The sequence below is a fragment of the Thermobia domestica genome, chromosome 17, assembly GCF_964235325.1.
Source record: "Thermobia domestica chromosome 17, izTheDome1.hap1.1, whole genome shotgun sequence".
In the NCBI taxonomy this organism is placed as follows: Eukaryota; Metazoa; Arthropoda; class Insecta; order Zygentoma; family Lepismatidae; genus Thermobia; species Thermobia domestica.
In genome coordinates, this window is record NC_137470.1 from 93,762,736 (window position 1) to 93,779,739 (window position 17,004).

Consider the following 17,004-nt stretch of genomic DNA (forward strand, 5'->3'; position numbering starts at 1 on the left):
CGTGGGGCACCTGACCGTGGCCTGTCGGAAACATTACCAGTTACACTGAATTTAATAATGAGGTAGATAACTGTGTTGTGGGTTATTGAAGGTCTTTCGGGTTGGCGTGCATTGAAGTCCTGGTCAATCACACGACTACTTCTTTCCCCAGATATTAGGATATCTCAATTTTTCTTGCTTCGTCAGTGCCATCTCTCTCTACCTGCAACGAAAAGAAAACCTGTCAAATTTGGAGCATCACGTCTTTGTTGCAGCGTTAGTGCCATGTCGCTCTCCGTGCTAGGAAACAGAAACCCATCAACATTGGGGAGTCAACCTTGGAACGGGAGATGTTAAAGCGTTTCTGCTTCTGAAACTGAATTTCCCTGCAAAAAGCAGTGTTAATAACTGTGTTACATTTCTAACTTCCTATTTGAAAAATTGACCTGGATGCAAGATGGCGGCCATCAAGATGGCCGCTACTCAACACGCATGCATCAATCGGTACCACCTTTACCCATGTCCGCTCTCCGCTAGTCAGATTTGTTTTAATCATATTTCTTTCCAAAATATTCCACTGTATTAAGACTTATGGAAAACCCTGTAGAAGCAATGTTACTTCCTAAAATTGAACAGGGAGAGTAAAAACATCACGTGGATTTCGTAAATTGTAATCATGAATGCTACAGTTGTAAAGACACAAAGCTGCATGATCCGTGCTCTGAATGCGGAAATAAAAATGCGTAGCGATCATTTGACTTCAGGGATATATATGGATTTTGTCAATCACGTAAGTGGAACAATGTTGAAAAAAATCATTGTACTCACATATAACGGTAGTAAATATAATATGCAATTCTTGCTATCACTTTGATGATGATCCATCATCTTTTACCCCAATGACAATGTCAGGGCAAAAAATTGTTGCAATGCATTTAGGACAGAATATTTATTTTCGTGACACGTATTTGTATATTGGAGTTAATCTGTCGAAACTCCCAAAGACTTTTACGCCTATCTGGAAATTTGAAAAAGGGAAATTGGCCATATCCATTTAAGATTTTCGAAAACCAAAATTATGTAGGAATATATGGCAGAATACAATACTTTCACCCTGACTCGCGAAGCACAGAAGATCGACAGCAACTCATCGCGTGTCCCCGAAGAACGTTGCAAGTGGAGGGCAGTATGACCTGCAAAAAGATTAGGATTGACATTTTAGTGTTTTTGGCATATATGGCTATTTAGCCCGTCACGTTTTGAGGGATGACGCCCCTGGGCGAGCACACTATCCGAGAAAGGGGAAGGAAGAAAGGAAACCCAGGAAAACCACATTCAGGGTAGCTGCACTGAAAAACCACCTTACACTCTTACGAACGAGTGCCATCACCGGGAATCGAACACGGGGCCGCTTGCTCCAAAGGTGAGAGCGTTAGCGATTACGCTACGCGGGGTCACTGACCTGCGTGGTTACTCACAAAAGGAAATGGTGGAATATTATTGAAATGATGCTAAAATTTTAGCAGAGCCTTAAAGAATTTTCCAATTTAATTGAGGAGAAAACGAATGGTATCCAATGATTTATCTCATGCGTTACTATTGCTAGTTTGGCAATACTGACTTATATTCATTATATTTACTCAAAGAGATTATTTCAATTTTTCTGCCCTATGGGTTCGACCACTTGGATCGCCAAAACCCGAAGGCTTTGTACTGGTTACGGTATTTAGAACGTACAAGGACTAATTGCACGCGCCGTTTGGGAATGGATTGAAAAAACTATTTGGGTGGTATAAGGTCGAAGGATTTGAAAGTAAAACGGCTACATTTTTCGAATTAAATGAGTTTTGCTTCCACGGGTGACTGAACTGTTATCCTACACTTCGACACTTAAGTTTATATTCCACCTCTTAGCAAGGTACATCCCTGAAAGACCGATATGAAAGGACCACCACAAAATAGCATTTCTTAAAAAAACTAAATCTTAATGTCATTAACATGTGGGAATGGGAATGAGACTACAAGGATGAAAAACGACAAATACAAGATTTTATTCAGACTCACTGTAATGACCTTGTCGATCCCCTGATACCCAAAGATGTTTTTCATGTTGGACATACCGAATGATTCATATCCTTGTACGAATGTACTAGGGAAGACCGTAGGATATTATGAAGTAACATCGCTATACCCTTGGGTGATGGTTTGTAAACCGATGCCTTTAGGTAAACCAAACATATACAAGGAACCGCTTTTACCAGAGGTGGTATGTATTCATGGGTTAGTGAAATGTACCGTGTGTACCTACCACATACGTGCAATGGTCGGCTTATGTTTGTGTTGTGTCGTACGTGTAAGGAAGTAATGTCAATTGCACGCATTCTGATTTCGAACGTGACTTAACTGACACGTACTGTATCCCTGAACTAGATGAAGTGTTGAAGGCGGATACATGATACTGCAAATTATTGAGATTTTTGAATTCGAAATCGTAGGTTCTAAGGAGGATAATTAAAATAATCTTCTTAAAGGTTATGTGAATTCCTTCCTGATAATGAAGCAGGAATCGTCAGGATTTCCTGTTTGTGTAAGACTAACGAAGACAAACAGAAATACATTGCAGATTATTATGTCCATGGAGGTATACAGTTGACAGAAGATAACATTGAATCGAACCCAGGGCTGAGGTATATTTCTAAAATATTTCTCAATTCGTTTTGTGGAAAACGAGGACAGCGAGGATTTATCCCAATCTCTTGTCGATACTCTAGAAAAATTTTTGACCTACTTATTGACACCACAATGCGAGGTGCAAACCCTATTCACGTATATAATAACCAACTTATTTACATATATAATAATAACGTTTTTCTACTTAACAACAGCTTTCTATTTTATAAACATATTATGAAAAGAGTGTGATGTTCTCCGTAAGTTACTGTATTGGGACATGTGCCGTCAACAACTATTCAATCCCCCACGTCTACAGGGCCTTAGGACCTTAACATTCTTTCACGCACATGTGTACCCTTCCTCCACTAACATTCCAGATAGTTTCTTGAATATAAAAAACGTCCTGTTTAAGGTAAAACAACTTTCATGCAAACAATGAAATCATAAACATCGCCTCGCACCTCCACATTGATCTACTGTCAATAAAAACAATAACAGAGATACCGTCTTACGGAGGAGAGATTCGTACATCAAAAGACAATGAGGGAGGGATCACGTTCCTTTAGAGACAGAGGAACAAATATAAATAAAATTTATATTCTCGATCAGTCGTTTGTTTAAAAGACAACCATACCATCCCTCCTGTATCAGCCTCTTTGATGTCAAACTATATTAACAAAATTGTTTCTCAACAATCTAATTTGGTTAACAACACTGAAAATCACTATAAAAAGGAATGAAATGTGATAAAGTCACAATTAACAATATAAAATTACTATAAAACAATATTAAATCACCATAAAAGCTTATAAAGTGTATCAAAATATCCTATAAAACTATGAAATACTGGAAAAGATTGTAAAAAAACTAATTTAATGATAGACGTTGGCAACACGTGGAGGTCATAGAAGCCTTCTTACTACTTTGTTTTTTTTTTTAAAATTCTTAAATTTAAGAGGTGGCCGTATGTACTCCTCCCAATTTTTAGGATGAGAACATGAAATTACTCATGTTCTAGAATGTGAATAATCCCCTACATTCAATCACACGAGGTAATAAAGCCTCATCAAATAGGATAAAACTGGTAAGAAAAATATCAAAATTGATTTTTTTTGCAATTATTTACCCATGGAATGGAACGAGATTGACCAAACAAAGTTATTGAGGTACATATTTATACTATACTACCTACCTATACTACCAAACTAACACTTGCAGTTTGGCAATTTAAAAAAAAATAAGATTGTGGTACCTCTCCTAACATTTAGCGTGTGTGTTGCGAACCCCGTGCTAATATCAAGAAGACATCGATCCCTATGATTTTATACATGTAATCACGCCAGGAGATTACATGTATGACTTTATACATGTAATCTCCCATCCGATCAGAGTCAAAAGAGGCATAAGACTGCCACTGCGATTAGTAGCCAAAATTTTGAAGATCGTTCTTCAAAGTAAAACTAGAACAAATCATTGATAGTTACCTATTACCGCAATGTAAAGCATTGCTTTTACTTTCTACCGATCGAAACCACTATCAAATTAGATCGAGATGAATGAAAATACAATACGATACTGATAGAATTGACATAGGGGCTCATTGGGTATAGCGCTTTGCCAAATTTGGGGATCGCAATGCAACGCAAAGGAAACATAAGTCAATACAGATTATCGCAATTTGAAACTCTCATCTTGCTATGCGTTGATGGACAGACATGCTTTATGGAATGACCCCTAGAGATTAACTTTTCACTTGATAAAATGAGATTGATATTCGTTGGTGTTACAGCGAGGGAGGTGGCAATAATGCCTGTCATTCAATACTTTTTCACTGCCTACTTTCAGTTCTTTAGAATGTCATACTCTTTTATTAATATATCTTGCTCTTAATTCACTTTAATTCTGTAATTGCCTTGCCTAAATTTAGTGAAAAAGAAGAAGATAACAACTTAAATTTATTGGTTGGAGGCTGGCAACATTGGTAAACGTTATATACGTAGAAACCAGCTCTAAATTCGACAAAGGTATGGTATATTTCTGTTAAATTTATTTATTTATTTAACAAAATTTAATTGGACAGATGCTGAATATGTACTCTAAATCTTGCACGTAATTTGCATGTTTTAGTTATAGTAAAAATAATTAATACGCTTTATAAGTTAATAAATGTAAGCTCATGCAAATGACATCCTCTTTTGACAAATCACTGTTTTAACTGATGGATGTATTGACGCCTCCAGAATAATTTTCTAATGTTTATAGTTTTGATAAAAAGCGGGACAAGAATAAACGACCAAAAATGCCATTAAAACTAATGGCGTTTATGGTAGTTTATTCTTGTCCCGTACTTTATATGGCTATAAAAGCAACTTTTAAGATTAAGCAACTCATGTGTGAAGGGGAGGATTAATTGTCCGTATTAAAAACAGCATGTTATTTTTGTGTAGTATTAGGGATGATGCAGAGTTATTGTACGAATTCACATATTTGTAAAATTTGATAAAATAAATTTTAATATTTTAACAGACTAGAGTGTAAATAATCCAGAGTTGTTCTTACTTAGGAGATGCGTATCTACTTAAAAATACATTAATGAATGTCGAACCAGTTGCGTAGAGATTCGCCACGGTATCTGAAGTCAATGTGCTAAGTCGTGACGCGCAACTGTAGAAATGTCCCAGAGTTAACGGTTGCACATAATTGTGTAATTTATGTTAGTAATGTCTTGTGTTTCTTTGGAACACAAAAATGTGGGCAATGAAAATATATCGCTGTATTTGGCCTACATCTATCGTTTTAATAACTTGAAAATATGTAGTTCAACACGTAAGTAATTTATGGCATGCACAGTGTTTCGTGCTATCCTCTTTTCTATGTATAACCATTTCTGCTGCTCAGCTGCCTCCCACAGATTCGTAGTTAGGTTAGTTCCTTTCTGTACACAAGTTTAATATACACTTCACATAGTATTGCAGAGCCAGCGTCTGCGAGTGAAGGCGGGTTATAGCACCGCAGGGAACTTTGCTTTCGGTATTTATTACAGCTAAATGGGAAGGGGGATCTGTGTTCTAGAACCTTGCCCGTAGAGATTGTATATCCTTGTGTTACGTTTACTACATGTACCTTATTATGAAAATGTTGCACCATGACATGTTCATGATCAACAAGGTACCATGTCCAGTCCCACTATATAACAAGCAACGGCCTATGTTTAGCAGAAGGGGTCCAGCTCTTTTCTCTAAAAAATGTTACAATTTTGGTAATTTCTGTTCACATTCGGTTAGTTTGCGGTAGGGTTGGTTGATTTAAGTTAGATTAGGCTAGTTTAGGTTACGTTAGGTTAGTTTAGTTTATGTTATATTAGTGTAGGAGTCCCGCATAATTTTTCAAAAAATGATAGAATTTCGCCTATTTCTACTAATATTACGTTAGTGTAGGTTAGTTCAGGTTAGCTGACGTTAGTTTATGTTAGGTTAGGTTAGATTTGGTTACGTTATGTTACGTCTAAGTACTTGCATCACTCATTTCTCCTGTAAATTTTGCGTTTTTTACGTGCTTCTGGACCTCTTGTACTAAACATACCCCCAAGCAACCAATACTACATGTATAAATAAATCTTCGTAGACTCGTATATCCGCCATCGCTACCGGGCAAGCTGCCTATGGATCCCTCTACCACGCACTACCTTGGCCCTGCCCTGAATCGGATTAGGTGCAGAACTGATTTGGATGGCATTTAGTTTAGCGTCCAAACCATCTACCCCGCAGACTGTACTGTGACTTATAGTGAGCCGTTGTAAACACCCTGTTTATGCGAATACCTATCGTCGCTGACGTGCTTGCTCCATATGCACACAACCCCTCGCTGCCGCTCGCACCCCCCTGTTGCACTCCTACCCTTATTCGGTTCGATAGCATTCGTGGTTTTTAGTAGCTTCCTGGCGCAAGTTGATTTAGTGCTTTATGGAGTGTAGTTTTTTTTTTTTTTTGGGGGGGGGGGCTTACATACACACTATACTTATGACCAAGGTGGAAAAAAATCATGAATTTAAAAAAAAAAAAATTATTGATTCTTTTGATTTAAATCAAATCTTTCTCATATAGTACAAGTAACGAACTGAGGAAAAACATTAGGAATTAGTATTAAATGTTAATTATGTCATTTAAGTGAAAGTAGAATTTTGACTTAATCCTCAATCGTTAAACCATTTCAATTCCAAGCAGTGTTTCTTAAACATTAAGGAAAGTTTCATTGAACGTGACATTTTTTTCCACAGAAGTTACTGATACTTCCCAAGTGCATATTAAAAAAAATGGAACTAACTTGCGGCACGAAATACATGTAAAATACATAAATTTCGCCTAAAGTTGAAAAAAAAAAAAAAAAAAGTTGCGAAGAGGGGATCGTACTCCTTTAATAAATACCCTATTATCTGGGAACAAGCAAACAGACGCACACAAAAGAATTTTCGTCATAAATGTCCATGGTGATTTCTCCGTTAGAATAGTTAACGATTTGAAAACTTATTTACGAAGAGAGGAAAGCAGGATTCCCCCGTTACCCGATTAGTACAGGATTTTTCCTTATCATCCTTGGCATGACAATCGTTTTCGTGCTGTGCTGTACATATATTTGAATCTCATTGTGTTATGATTATTATCTTCCACAATCAAAATAACAGAACAGAAACGGGATATTACTTATTTTCACTTTATTTATTTCGGAATTTAATTTAAATCAATCCACCCTCCTTATGACTACATCACAGTTACACACATCGAACAATAATCACTACCAAATGATTTGGGGGAGAGACTAAATAATATCCCAAATTTTGGTCCTTGTGCCGCAAAGCAGGTCCAGAATTTTCATGCTTAAAAACTTTAAAATTTTGTCATTTATCAGGAAATTTAGTGTCACTATCTTAGATTGAATTTCTGTAGACTTCCTCCTTCCGCATTCACAAAAGATGATTTCACCCTTTTGCGTGTAAATTCTTCCATGGTAAATGTGCCATAAAAACAGCACTGTAAGAGGAACACAAAACAAGCCTGTCTTAGGTGCAGGGTTTGAAAAAACCCGGGTTTTTTTGAAAAAGCCCAACCCACCTAGGCCCATGTGGGTTTTTTCAAGTTTAATTGGGTTTTTTTGAAATATTTCAATGTCTTTGGGGTAAAAGTGTTAAAATGTGATTTATATTTTTTAAGATGATCATTGTCACAACTTGCAACAACTTTCTATTCACTGCTGTTTTAAAAAATGGTCGCCATTTTGAAATTTTACGTTAGATCGCCGCTAAAATATATACAGCTAATTTAGTGTGTCTCGTGCTTATATTCTAAAAATTTCAACTTAACAGACCGAAAATTGCACTTTGTAGCGTGGATACCCGCTATTTTTTTTAAAAAAAAGCAACCATTTTCAAATTGAACGTTGGTATGCCGCCAAAATCTATACTGGAAATTTAATGTGTCTCGTGCTTGTGTCCTGAAAATTTAAACTTAAAACATCGAAGGTGGTACCCTGTAGTATGTGTGGTACAGGCAGACGAACGAACAAATGTAGATCGAATCATACCAGAAGCCTCAGTGACGTTTGCCAAATATGAACACCAAATATATTAATTTAACAGCGTAAAATAAATGGTTTTATTTGAAGGTCACTTTCGATATGTTGTGCGTTCAATTAGGTGAAATTCCCGAGCATTTGTTGCAAGACGTTTCTTTCCAGAAAATTAATTTAAAACAATTAACAAAGATATAATTCATATTTTATAAAGTAAATGTTTCAAAATGTCTTAAATGAAATTAAATATCTTCCAGCGTAAAATAAATAGTCTTATTGTTGAAGTATTCAGTTCCGATGCTTTGTGCGTTCAATTGCGGGAATTTCCCGTGCATTTCTTTCGGGATTTTTTTTCCCCCCTCGAAAATGCAGGTTTCTTTACTGTACATCGAAACTTCCACTGGTACGGAAGTTTGAATTCAGCACTTGAAGTAGTAAGTGTGACGTATTTTTCGGAACTCTGAGCATTAAGTTTCTTAAATTTGTCAAGAATTTTTACGCTGTTGTTGGTGTTGATTCTAAAGAATGCTTATTTGAAGAGTACCAACAAATAACTGAACTAAACTGTTATTGTTGCAAAACTAAATTTTATTGAAGAATACTTGTGCTACCATCAAAGGTAAGAAATAATACTAATAGTTTTACTAATGCACTACATATTTACTTGTAGTACCAGAACATATGGCTTTAAACACGTCAAACGTAGGGGAGACCGGGGCACGTTGTCACAGTAGCAATTCTGAAAAAAGCGAAAACATTAGCTCGCCGTTGCTGCTTTCTTGTTTACTTACTATATGTCACTACTAACTGTACTCGCTTGGAGATGCGCGGGAACAACGGTGCTGCGTCAGTTAAACTTTGTCTATATTCAGTGCCGGAATGTACATTTTCCGAGTCCTGAAATTGCTGTTTTGTGTGTTCGTGAAAGCGGTAGAAGCAAATATTTGTGTGTGTGTTATGTAGGCTACAAATAGAGCTTCATAATGTGCTACTTTGAATGCGCCTAATCTTGTCGTTTGGTATAGATATTTTGTAAAAAGAGTAATGGCGACGCGTGGGGCAAGTTGTCACAAATAAGACGGGGCATGTTGTCACTGTGACAATGTGCCCCAATGTGTTATGTATAATGCAAACGATAGGATTATCTCGGTTTCGCAGACAGTGAGAATATACAAAAGAAAGACAGAGAGGAAAGCACCACCAGTGGAAGATCTACTGGTTGCAGCAAGAGCTATGAAAAGAAATAACAACCCCATATCAATACGCAGGCCTAAAGCTGCTAAAGAATTTCATGTCCACAACAGAACATTGGTAAGATTTTGTGCACGTGTTACAGATGGCGAACTACAGTTCGGCCAATGCTTATTTACATTAGGTTACTCTTCGTAATACTAATACTAGGAAGACTTACTAGTATCATACCAAAACAAGCTTCGCACATATAATTTGGACTCACTACAAAAGAGGTTTGCGATTTGGCTTACAACTATGCAAAAGCGCTAGGATTGAAATACCCAGAGTCGTGGAATGAAAAGGCCATTGCTGGCCCAGACTGGTATCCGATATTTCTGAAAAGACATGGTGATCTTGCTATAAGAACTCCCCAAGCAAATAGTTTTGCACCTATAAACAATGTCAACGAAGGTCCAAAGAAGATTACGATTCTTCCTCAGAGGACGACGATACATTTTGTTTAGTTTATGGCGATCCATACAGTGCAAGTACATGTAGCGAGAAGTGGATTCAGTGCATTCGATGTACGGAATCAGCTTATGAAAACTGAGGGAAGCAGAACTTGTTTTACGTGTGTATTAACTGTGACTCTGACGATGATCTCCAGGTATGGTACTTTGTCGAAGCTAAAGGATAAACATTTTCAAACTAGTTTGCGGTGCGTACTAATAAAACGCAACTAAACTTCGTAATAATATTTACTCCTCTTATAGCTATACAGTAGTCCTATCAAAGAAATTCTTTGCAATTCATAAACTACAATCAGAAACAACTTAAAATTATTTAAGTCTTAAATGCAATTGGCTAATTTTGTATAGGCCTATTGGAGATGTAGGCTATGATTTGATAATTTCGTCATTTTGTTATGACCTTTCAGTTTGTAGTTTTGATTCCTTAGCTATGAGTTAGTTCTGTTTTCATGGCAGTTTTGGTTTTCCTACAAAGCTTGATGTAACAATAAATCTGTTAGGTTGAAAAAATATAAGCTACCGGTCCCCGTACTTTCTTTCCTGTTTAACTAATATAATTTCCCCTTTCATTTAATTATGTTTTGATTCTCTTTCAGACGCTAAGTATTTAATGCTGGTAACATTTACAGTCTTTTTGCATTAGTAATAGTTGCATTAATAATATCTACCAATTTCTGGAAAGTACCACAAGAATAACATGTGACAATTTGCCCCATATATTGTGGCAACTTACCCCGAATATGGGGTACTTGTGACAACTGTATTGATCACAAAACATAGTACATAAGTCCAGTTCAGAGCGAGTTACATTGGACAGAGAAATATATGTTATGCACAAGATAACAAAGTATGTGTATACTAAAAATTGTAATTTTCGGCCTTACACGAGCATCACAAGAAAATAAAACGTGAAAATTGTGACAATGTGTCCCGGTCTTCCTTATGAGGGATAACGTCTCTCGGCATAGCCGAGTCGGCGAGCGCACTATTTACGGAAAGTATTTTCTAAAATATGAAGTTGCATCTTTTTTTTCAAATAGGCTATAAGCATTATCAATACATTAATTTGTTATATAATTATCTCAAGCTAAGGTAAGGTTTTTTCATTTATTCAGTGCATTCAGAAATTTATAAAGGTCTTATGTGGAATGTTGTTGTATACCTTAACGTGAAAGCATTTAATTCGCCCGAGGAAAGTCCAAAATTTGATAAAAATCACTTTCAATGTGATCAACTTAGTTGCAGCAATAATATATTAACAAAAAGCTCAAAAACCCAGGTGGGTTTTTTCAAGTGGGTCCAACCCGAAGAAACCCGGTGGGTTTTTTCGGGCTGGGCCCACTTGGGCAAACCCTGCTTAGGTGACCACTAAAAAGCACGAATACTATTTGTGTCAGAGTAGGGGCGCCCGGGAATGAGCGAGGTGTTACATTCGTAACGATCAGGCACGTCATCGACGGTGGGTATGTGCGTAAATGAGGATGTCTGTAAATTCAGTACGCCACGTTAAGTTCCTGCGATTGTAAAATTCTTGGCTATTCGTTTTCTAAAATTGCGGCACTGCCTTCAGGAAACTACTGGCAACTAGGCCTTTGTGTCAGAAAGTAGGTCCAATATTTTCAGTTTTAAAGTGGTAAAATTCCGTAATCAGGTAATTGACTGTTACTACCTTAGAAGATGTTCTCAAGAATTCCTTGGTGCATACTCATTATAAGACGACTTCACCGTTTTGCGGGTAAGTACTTCGTCCCGAAATATCCTATAAATACTGCAATAAAAAATAAAATCTTTGGTAACAATTAAAAAGCACGAACTATGTAAAAACAGTACCGAAGGGGCTTGCTCATAGGGAGTAGGCGCGTAGACGAGGATGTAGCTAAAACTACCATGTTACGTTAGGTTAGTTCCTTTCTTAACACATTCACTGCGATTGTACAATTACGACATTGCCTTCAGCAAGCTATAGACAGCGGACTCATTTGTTTTAGGGGACTTAAATAAGTACTTTGATAAATAACCTTCCATGTACTCATCATTAACACGATTTTCACATTCGAATATGTTACCGTGCCTCCATTTCTTTAATTTCAATGCGTTTCTACATTTGCCACACTTTCTGCTCAATTTCAGTAATCCGTGCCACTCCACATAACTTCATAACTTTTCTTTTCCACCAAAATACCTTCTTATAAAAATCAAAATTCAAATACCACATCTGTTACATGAAACTGTCAGCTTTCAATTCGGAGAACTAATTTCCTCGTTACATCCTAATGTCTCTTACGTCAGCATGCCTCCACTCAAAACAGTACCAACAACACGCATCTTTTGACATTTAAAATACCACATTTAACTTGTTTAGTTATCATGAAATTTGTCGAAAAATAAACAATTTTCCATTTATTTTGTGTTAATTTTACGTATTTTTCATATTTCTGGACTTACTTTCCGGAACTTAACCCTTAATTTGTAGTAACTACATGCTACAAGTCGGTCCACTTTCACCATACATTCGTGTTTATGTATATAAAACAAATCCACCTAGTGAATTTTATTGGGTGTTATTAAATTTTGTGCGTACATTTAAAGCCGGATTCTACTTACAAGGGACGTGTGGGAATCGTAACAGCTAGACATTTATGAAAATTGGTATCCTGACTAATTGTGGCTCGCTAGATAATGTAGGTAGAACTTCATCATCTTTGACAGCAAGAATAACTTGCAGATCAGCTAATATTGTTGGGCGCAAAGCTCGAGAATTTCCATAGACTGCTAGTACTTTCAGTCGATTTAAAGTTTATTTTACAATGAACGAACGAGTCGTATCTCCTCTGGAGTGCTTCCAAATTACACTTTTCTCCATAACAAAGAGCAATTCCACTATACATTCACCAGTGGTGACGACGTTAGAAAGGGCGAGCCCCTTCCCCCCCCCGGTGCCCCTAGATGTGTTGTATGGTAATGTAGGTCAAGGTCAAGTAATATGAAACATTGTTTTCGGTATACAAAAAAATAATTTCTCTCGAAAATGTCTCTGACCCTCCGCTTGCCCCCAAGAATCGTCACTATTAACCAACGCTAACAAAAAGTTTCTGAAAATGTTTATTCGTACTACACAAGTTAGGTCTATATGTAATTTCTACAGTGGCTCTGCTTCTTTTCAAGTTCCTGTCAACAGAGTCCTGTGTATTTTACTGTTTGCTATGATTTGACTTGTATCGGCTAAAAAGCCCAACGTCAAACCAATTGTTTCTTTACAATCACTGGCAACAAGGAAATTTTTGAAGGCAAGTATTTTTCGTGTCTTTCTAGTTCCTTCTGTGGGGCATAGTCTGCTTTCTAAACCCGCAAACGACCTTTTTAATATCCAATCTGAGTATTATTTCTCCCTCTCTCCTTGATGCCAAACTGTTACACATTGCCACATCTTGACAAAAGACTACAAATTAGCTAGTTATTTATCAGCAATAAACATATTGATTTGTGATTGATTGAGGGCTAATGGGGACGTCAGCTTCGGGGCTATTTGTCCTCGTCACGATATTAATTTATGGCGTACTATATATATCGTGGCAATTGGCACAAAAATGTAGAATATGAATCTGTCTAGTAGGCTGTTTGTTTCGCCACATTTTTTAAAACATGTAAATCAAACTACTGAACACAAGAGCAAAATGTCCGATAGTCAGCTAAGCATAGACCTGAATCTGAATAAGAATAGGCAATTTTGTATGCTCTGTGACACTTCCATTTGACATACCATTATCATACTTGATATACCAATGCAGTATGTATCTGGATCTGAAAAAGTGGTACCCGAATCCAGAAGCGCGTATTGGGTATGCCGATCCATTGTGACCAGGGTATTTCAGGAACCATTTATGACCATCCGCAGTGGCTCGACATAGTGGGAACAATGAATGGCGGAAATAGGAACTCATCAATGGGAAACTCGTACACGTAAGCAGAACATAGGAATTGTCAATGTAATAGAAAGATCTGGTGTTGGAAACAGGTCAGATATCTTGTGTTCGCAGTGATCAGGCTACGACCGCAGTGTTGGGCTGTTCGTGGTGGTGTCTTAGGGTAAGCTGGGTACTACGTGAAGAGTAATAGAACGGGAGTGTGTAGGGATCTGAGCAGACGATGATAGTGTAAAATAGGCAACCTCTCTTACTTCCAAACAAGGCAAATTGTTGGTGCTCGTTCATCTGGTCGGAGCGTGACGAAAGTTGCAAGTGTGTTAGGTGTGTTGCAAGGGTCAATGTTCAAGCTGACGACGGCCTACAAAACGCACGGCGAAGAGGTACAGTGTTCGGATTAAAATCCTCAGTGACAGGTCCCGGCGATCATTAGAGGGAATTGACACACAGAACCGTGACGCATCTTCGGATCTCATTTGGAAAGCTTGCATTTGCTCTCGGTGACTACACTCCTGTTTGTACTAGTGGAGGGTATGGTGGTTCAGTCGTAGACTCTGGTGCGTAGGACCCTAGATCGATCCCGGCCAAGTAAGTTTCTGGTCGAGAAAATCATGGCCGTAGGTTTTCTCGGGTTACTTTTCCTCCCACAGGTTATTCCATCAGTCATTTGCCTTAGTTATGCTCTCCCTTAGCCTACAGGGTGTACATAAACGTAGGACGTTAAACTGAAAGAATTCATTTTTGTTATACTAGTATTGCGGGAAATGAAGTTATATCGTTAGTTAATCGACTATGTTTTCTAAACTTACGGAAAAGATTGATAAATGGGAGTGGATCATGAAGGAGAAAATGATAAAACGAGAAAACAGAAGGAAATGAGAATTCCGAGAAAACCATTGTTAGAATGTTTCTTGCCTCAAACTCACGTGATCAAAGATAAAACCAGAGACTTTACACGAGATGTTAACGCTGGCATTTCGTTACTGAATTAAGGCGGATTTACTCCGAAAAATTGAAAACATGGTTAGTAACAAAAACATTACTAACAAAAGTGTTGGTTACATTTAACGAGAAATTTTAAAATATACGAATTGTTAATGACAGCGTGATTAGTAATATTTCAAAGAATCTATTTGAAATTGGTAGTAACATTTAATAGCAAAATAGAGATCTCTTCAGATATATAGTACAAAGTCATATATAGTGTGAATTCATTGGACAAATACTCTAGAGTGCTGCTGCTACTGGTGCTACTACTACGTATTATTATTATTATTTCAGGATGAATTTGCTGAAACTTTACAAAAAAACATATACCGAAATATTTTATGCATTACCTTTCCGCTGCGTCTGCGATACCTATATTTGGAATTCATGTATATTTTGTTCACTTTCTTTATTATGTTTAATATACAGAAGCTTATGATTTGCACACAGAGAGAGAAAGATGAAAAATATATAATACAAACTTAGAGTAGCAGAAACTTTCCTAAAGTGAGGTTCAATAAAAGTCACTAAACACAGGATAATGTAACAAATGTAATTAAGGATATAGTTACGTTTCTAACTCTTCCTAACAGTAAACTGATAAAACTTATTAATTTAATACTAAATACTTTATGACATTTAGAATTGTTATGTGTTAAACATTCTCTGAATTATCATAAACAAATCTGCTAAATTTTATCAAGTTCGATATCGTGATTACAATAACCATTAAAATCGCTATTGTAATCGCGATGCATAAAAATATTATGAATATAATAGAATCTACATTGAAAATGTTTTACTTATATTCTTCTGTAACCAATTCTTCAAAAAATCAGTAGATGATACGCAGACCTACAGTTTAAGGTGGAATTGAACCCGGAACCACGTGCACCTAAGACGCGCTCGCTAGCCAACCTAGAGCTAATTTCGTATTTAGAAAGTACCTTTCGGTGCGTCTTTTCAGATCCCTTAAAAGAAAGGTATGTAGTGAAATGGCGTGAATATTCCATGTTGTTAACATTAAATTTGCATAATAACAATAGCATTTTACCTTTGTATATTAAATGGAGAATGTTTGGTTGGAATATTCTCGATGCACTTCAATTCTGTATTAATTGTGAGGATACTCTATTTTCCTATGTTAATTGCCTTATATTCTTGCTGTTATTTTCAGAAAATGGCCGACGAAGAAATGGCAAATTGCCCGTATAATAAATCCCATAGAGTTGCAAGAAATAAAATTCATCAGCACGTAATAGAATGCGCTATGGTAAGCTTAGCACTTTAGGTAGACTAGTTGAGAATTTTAGAAATTTTTAACATGCCGTTTTATTCTGAAATAAATTTGGCCAACTAATTTAACATGTAAGAAAGATTGTATGAAAGAATGTTATACTTCTTTTGTTACGTTGTAGTACGTAATTTAGCTACAGTAGAACGTAGTTTATCCGCATACCAAGAATAAACAAGTATGTATGTATGCGTACAACAGTTGATTCAGTTTTGAACAGCTTTAAGCAATGTCATCAGTTATAAATTGGATCTAGATGGTTTTTTTAATGGACCGGCAACTCTGCAGAAGGAAATTTGAGTAACGTATTCCTCAAATACTAATCTGAAGGCTTCCAGTCAACTCTAAATTCGTCAACGTGGGATTCTTATCAGTAACAGTACAGTACTGAGAACGTTTTCATATATATATACATTTTTTTTAAATGTGTATTTCTTAAATAGTGCCTCTTTGTGTAAATAACTGAAGCCTTGTGTTCTTTATATAAAGTACAGTGCATTGCAAGAAGAAACTAAACCTGTCCAGTACGTGCTTTTCCTTGTTGAATAAGCGCATGTTTGATTATCAGCACAATGTTCGGTCCCAAACAATACGGATGAACGACGCGAATAGAAGAGGCTAAAAAATTGCATATTAAAAAAATCTTATTGCAGCTAAAAGTATTCAGGTAACCTTCAGAAAAATAACTCATGCCTGTACAACAATGTACAAGGGCCCTATACAACTTCATGCACAAACACACTAACGCACAGACAGGGCGCGGGCGCGGACTTTGTTCACTTTTGTAAAATCTCTTGTGCAGCTCATTCCACATCTTGCTTGGTTCTAATGCTTCAAGCATGTACAGACGTAGCCTGTGTGTCTAATGTTCGTGTAGCAT

The 17,004-nt window shown here is 36.8% G+C and overlaps 1 protein-coding gene across 6 annotated transcripts in view; it reads left to right on the forward strand.

Annotated features, from left to right (window-relative positions):
- Positions 1-4,467: 4,467 nt before the first annotated feature.
- Positions 4,468-17,004, forward strand: part of LOC145673896 (uncharacterized) — a 128,869-nt gene continuing 116,332 nt past the window's right edge. For 2 of the 6 annotated variants that reach the window (XR_014128840.1, XM_081743699.1), the window contains exons 1-2: positions 4,497-4,676; positions 16,008-16,103. Coding sequence is in view for 5 of the 6 variants with exons in the window: in XM_081743699.1 (XP_081599825.1) it covers positions 16,011-16,103 (93 nt within the window). In the remaining variant the exon portion in view is untranslated. Of the gene's footprint in view, positions 4,677-16,007; positions 16,104-17,004 lie in introns of all 6 variants that reach the window. The other 4 variants (XM_081743698.1, XM_081743697.1, XM_081743700.1 and 1 more) reach the window with 3 other exon arrangements.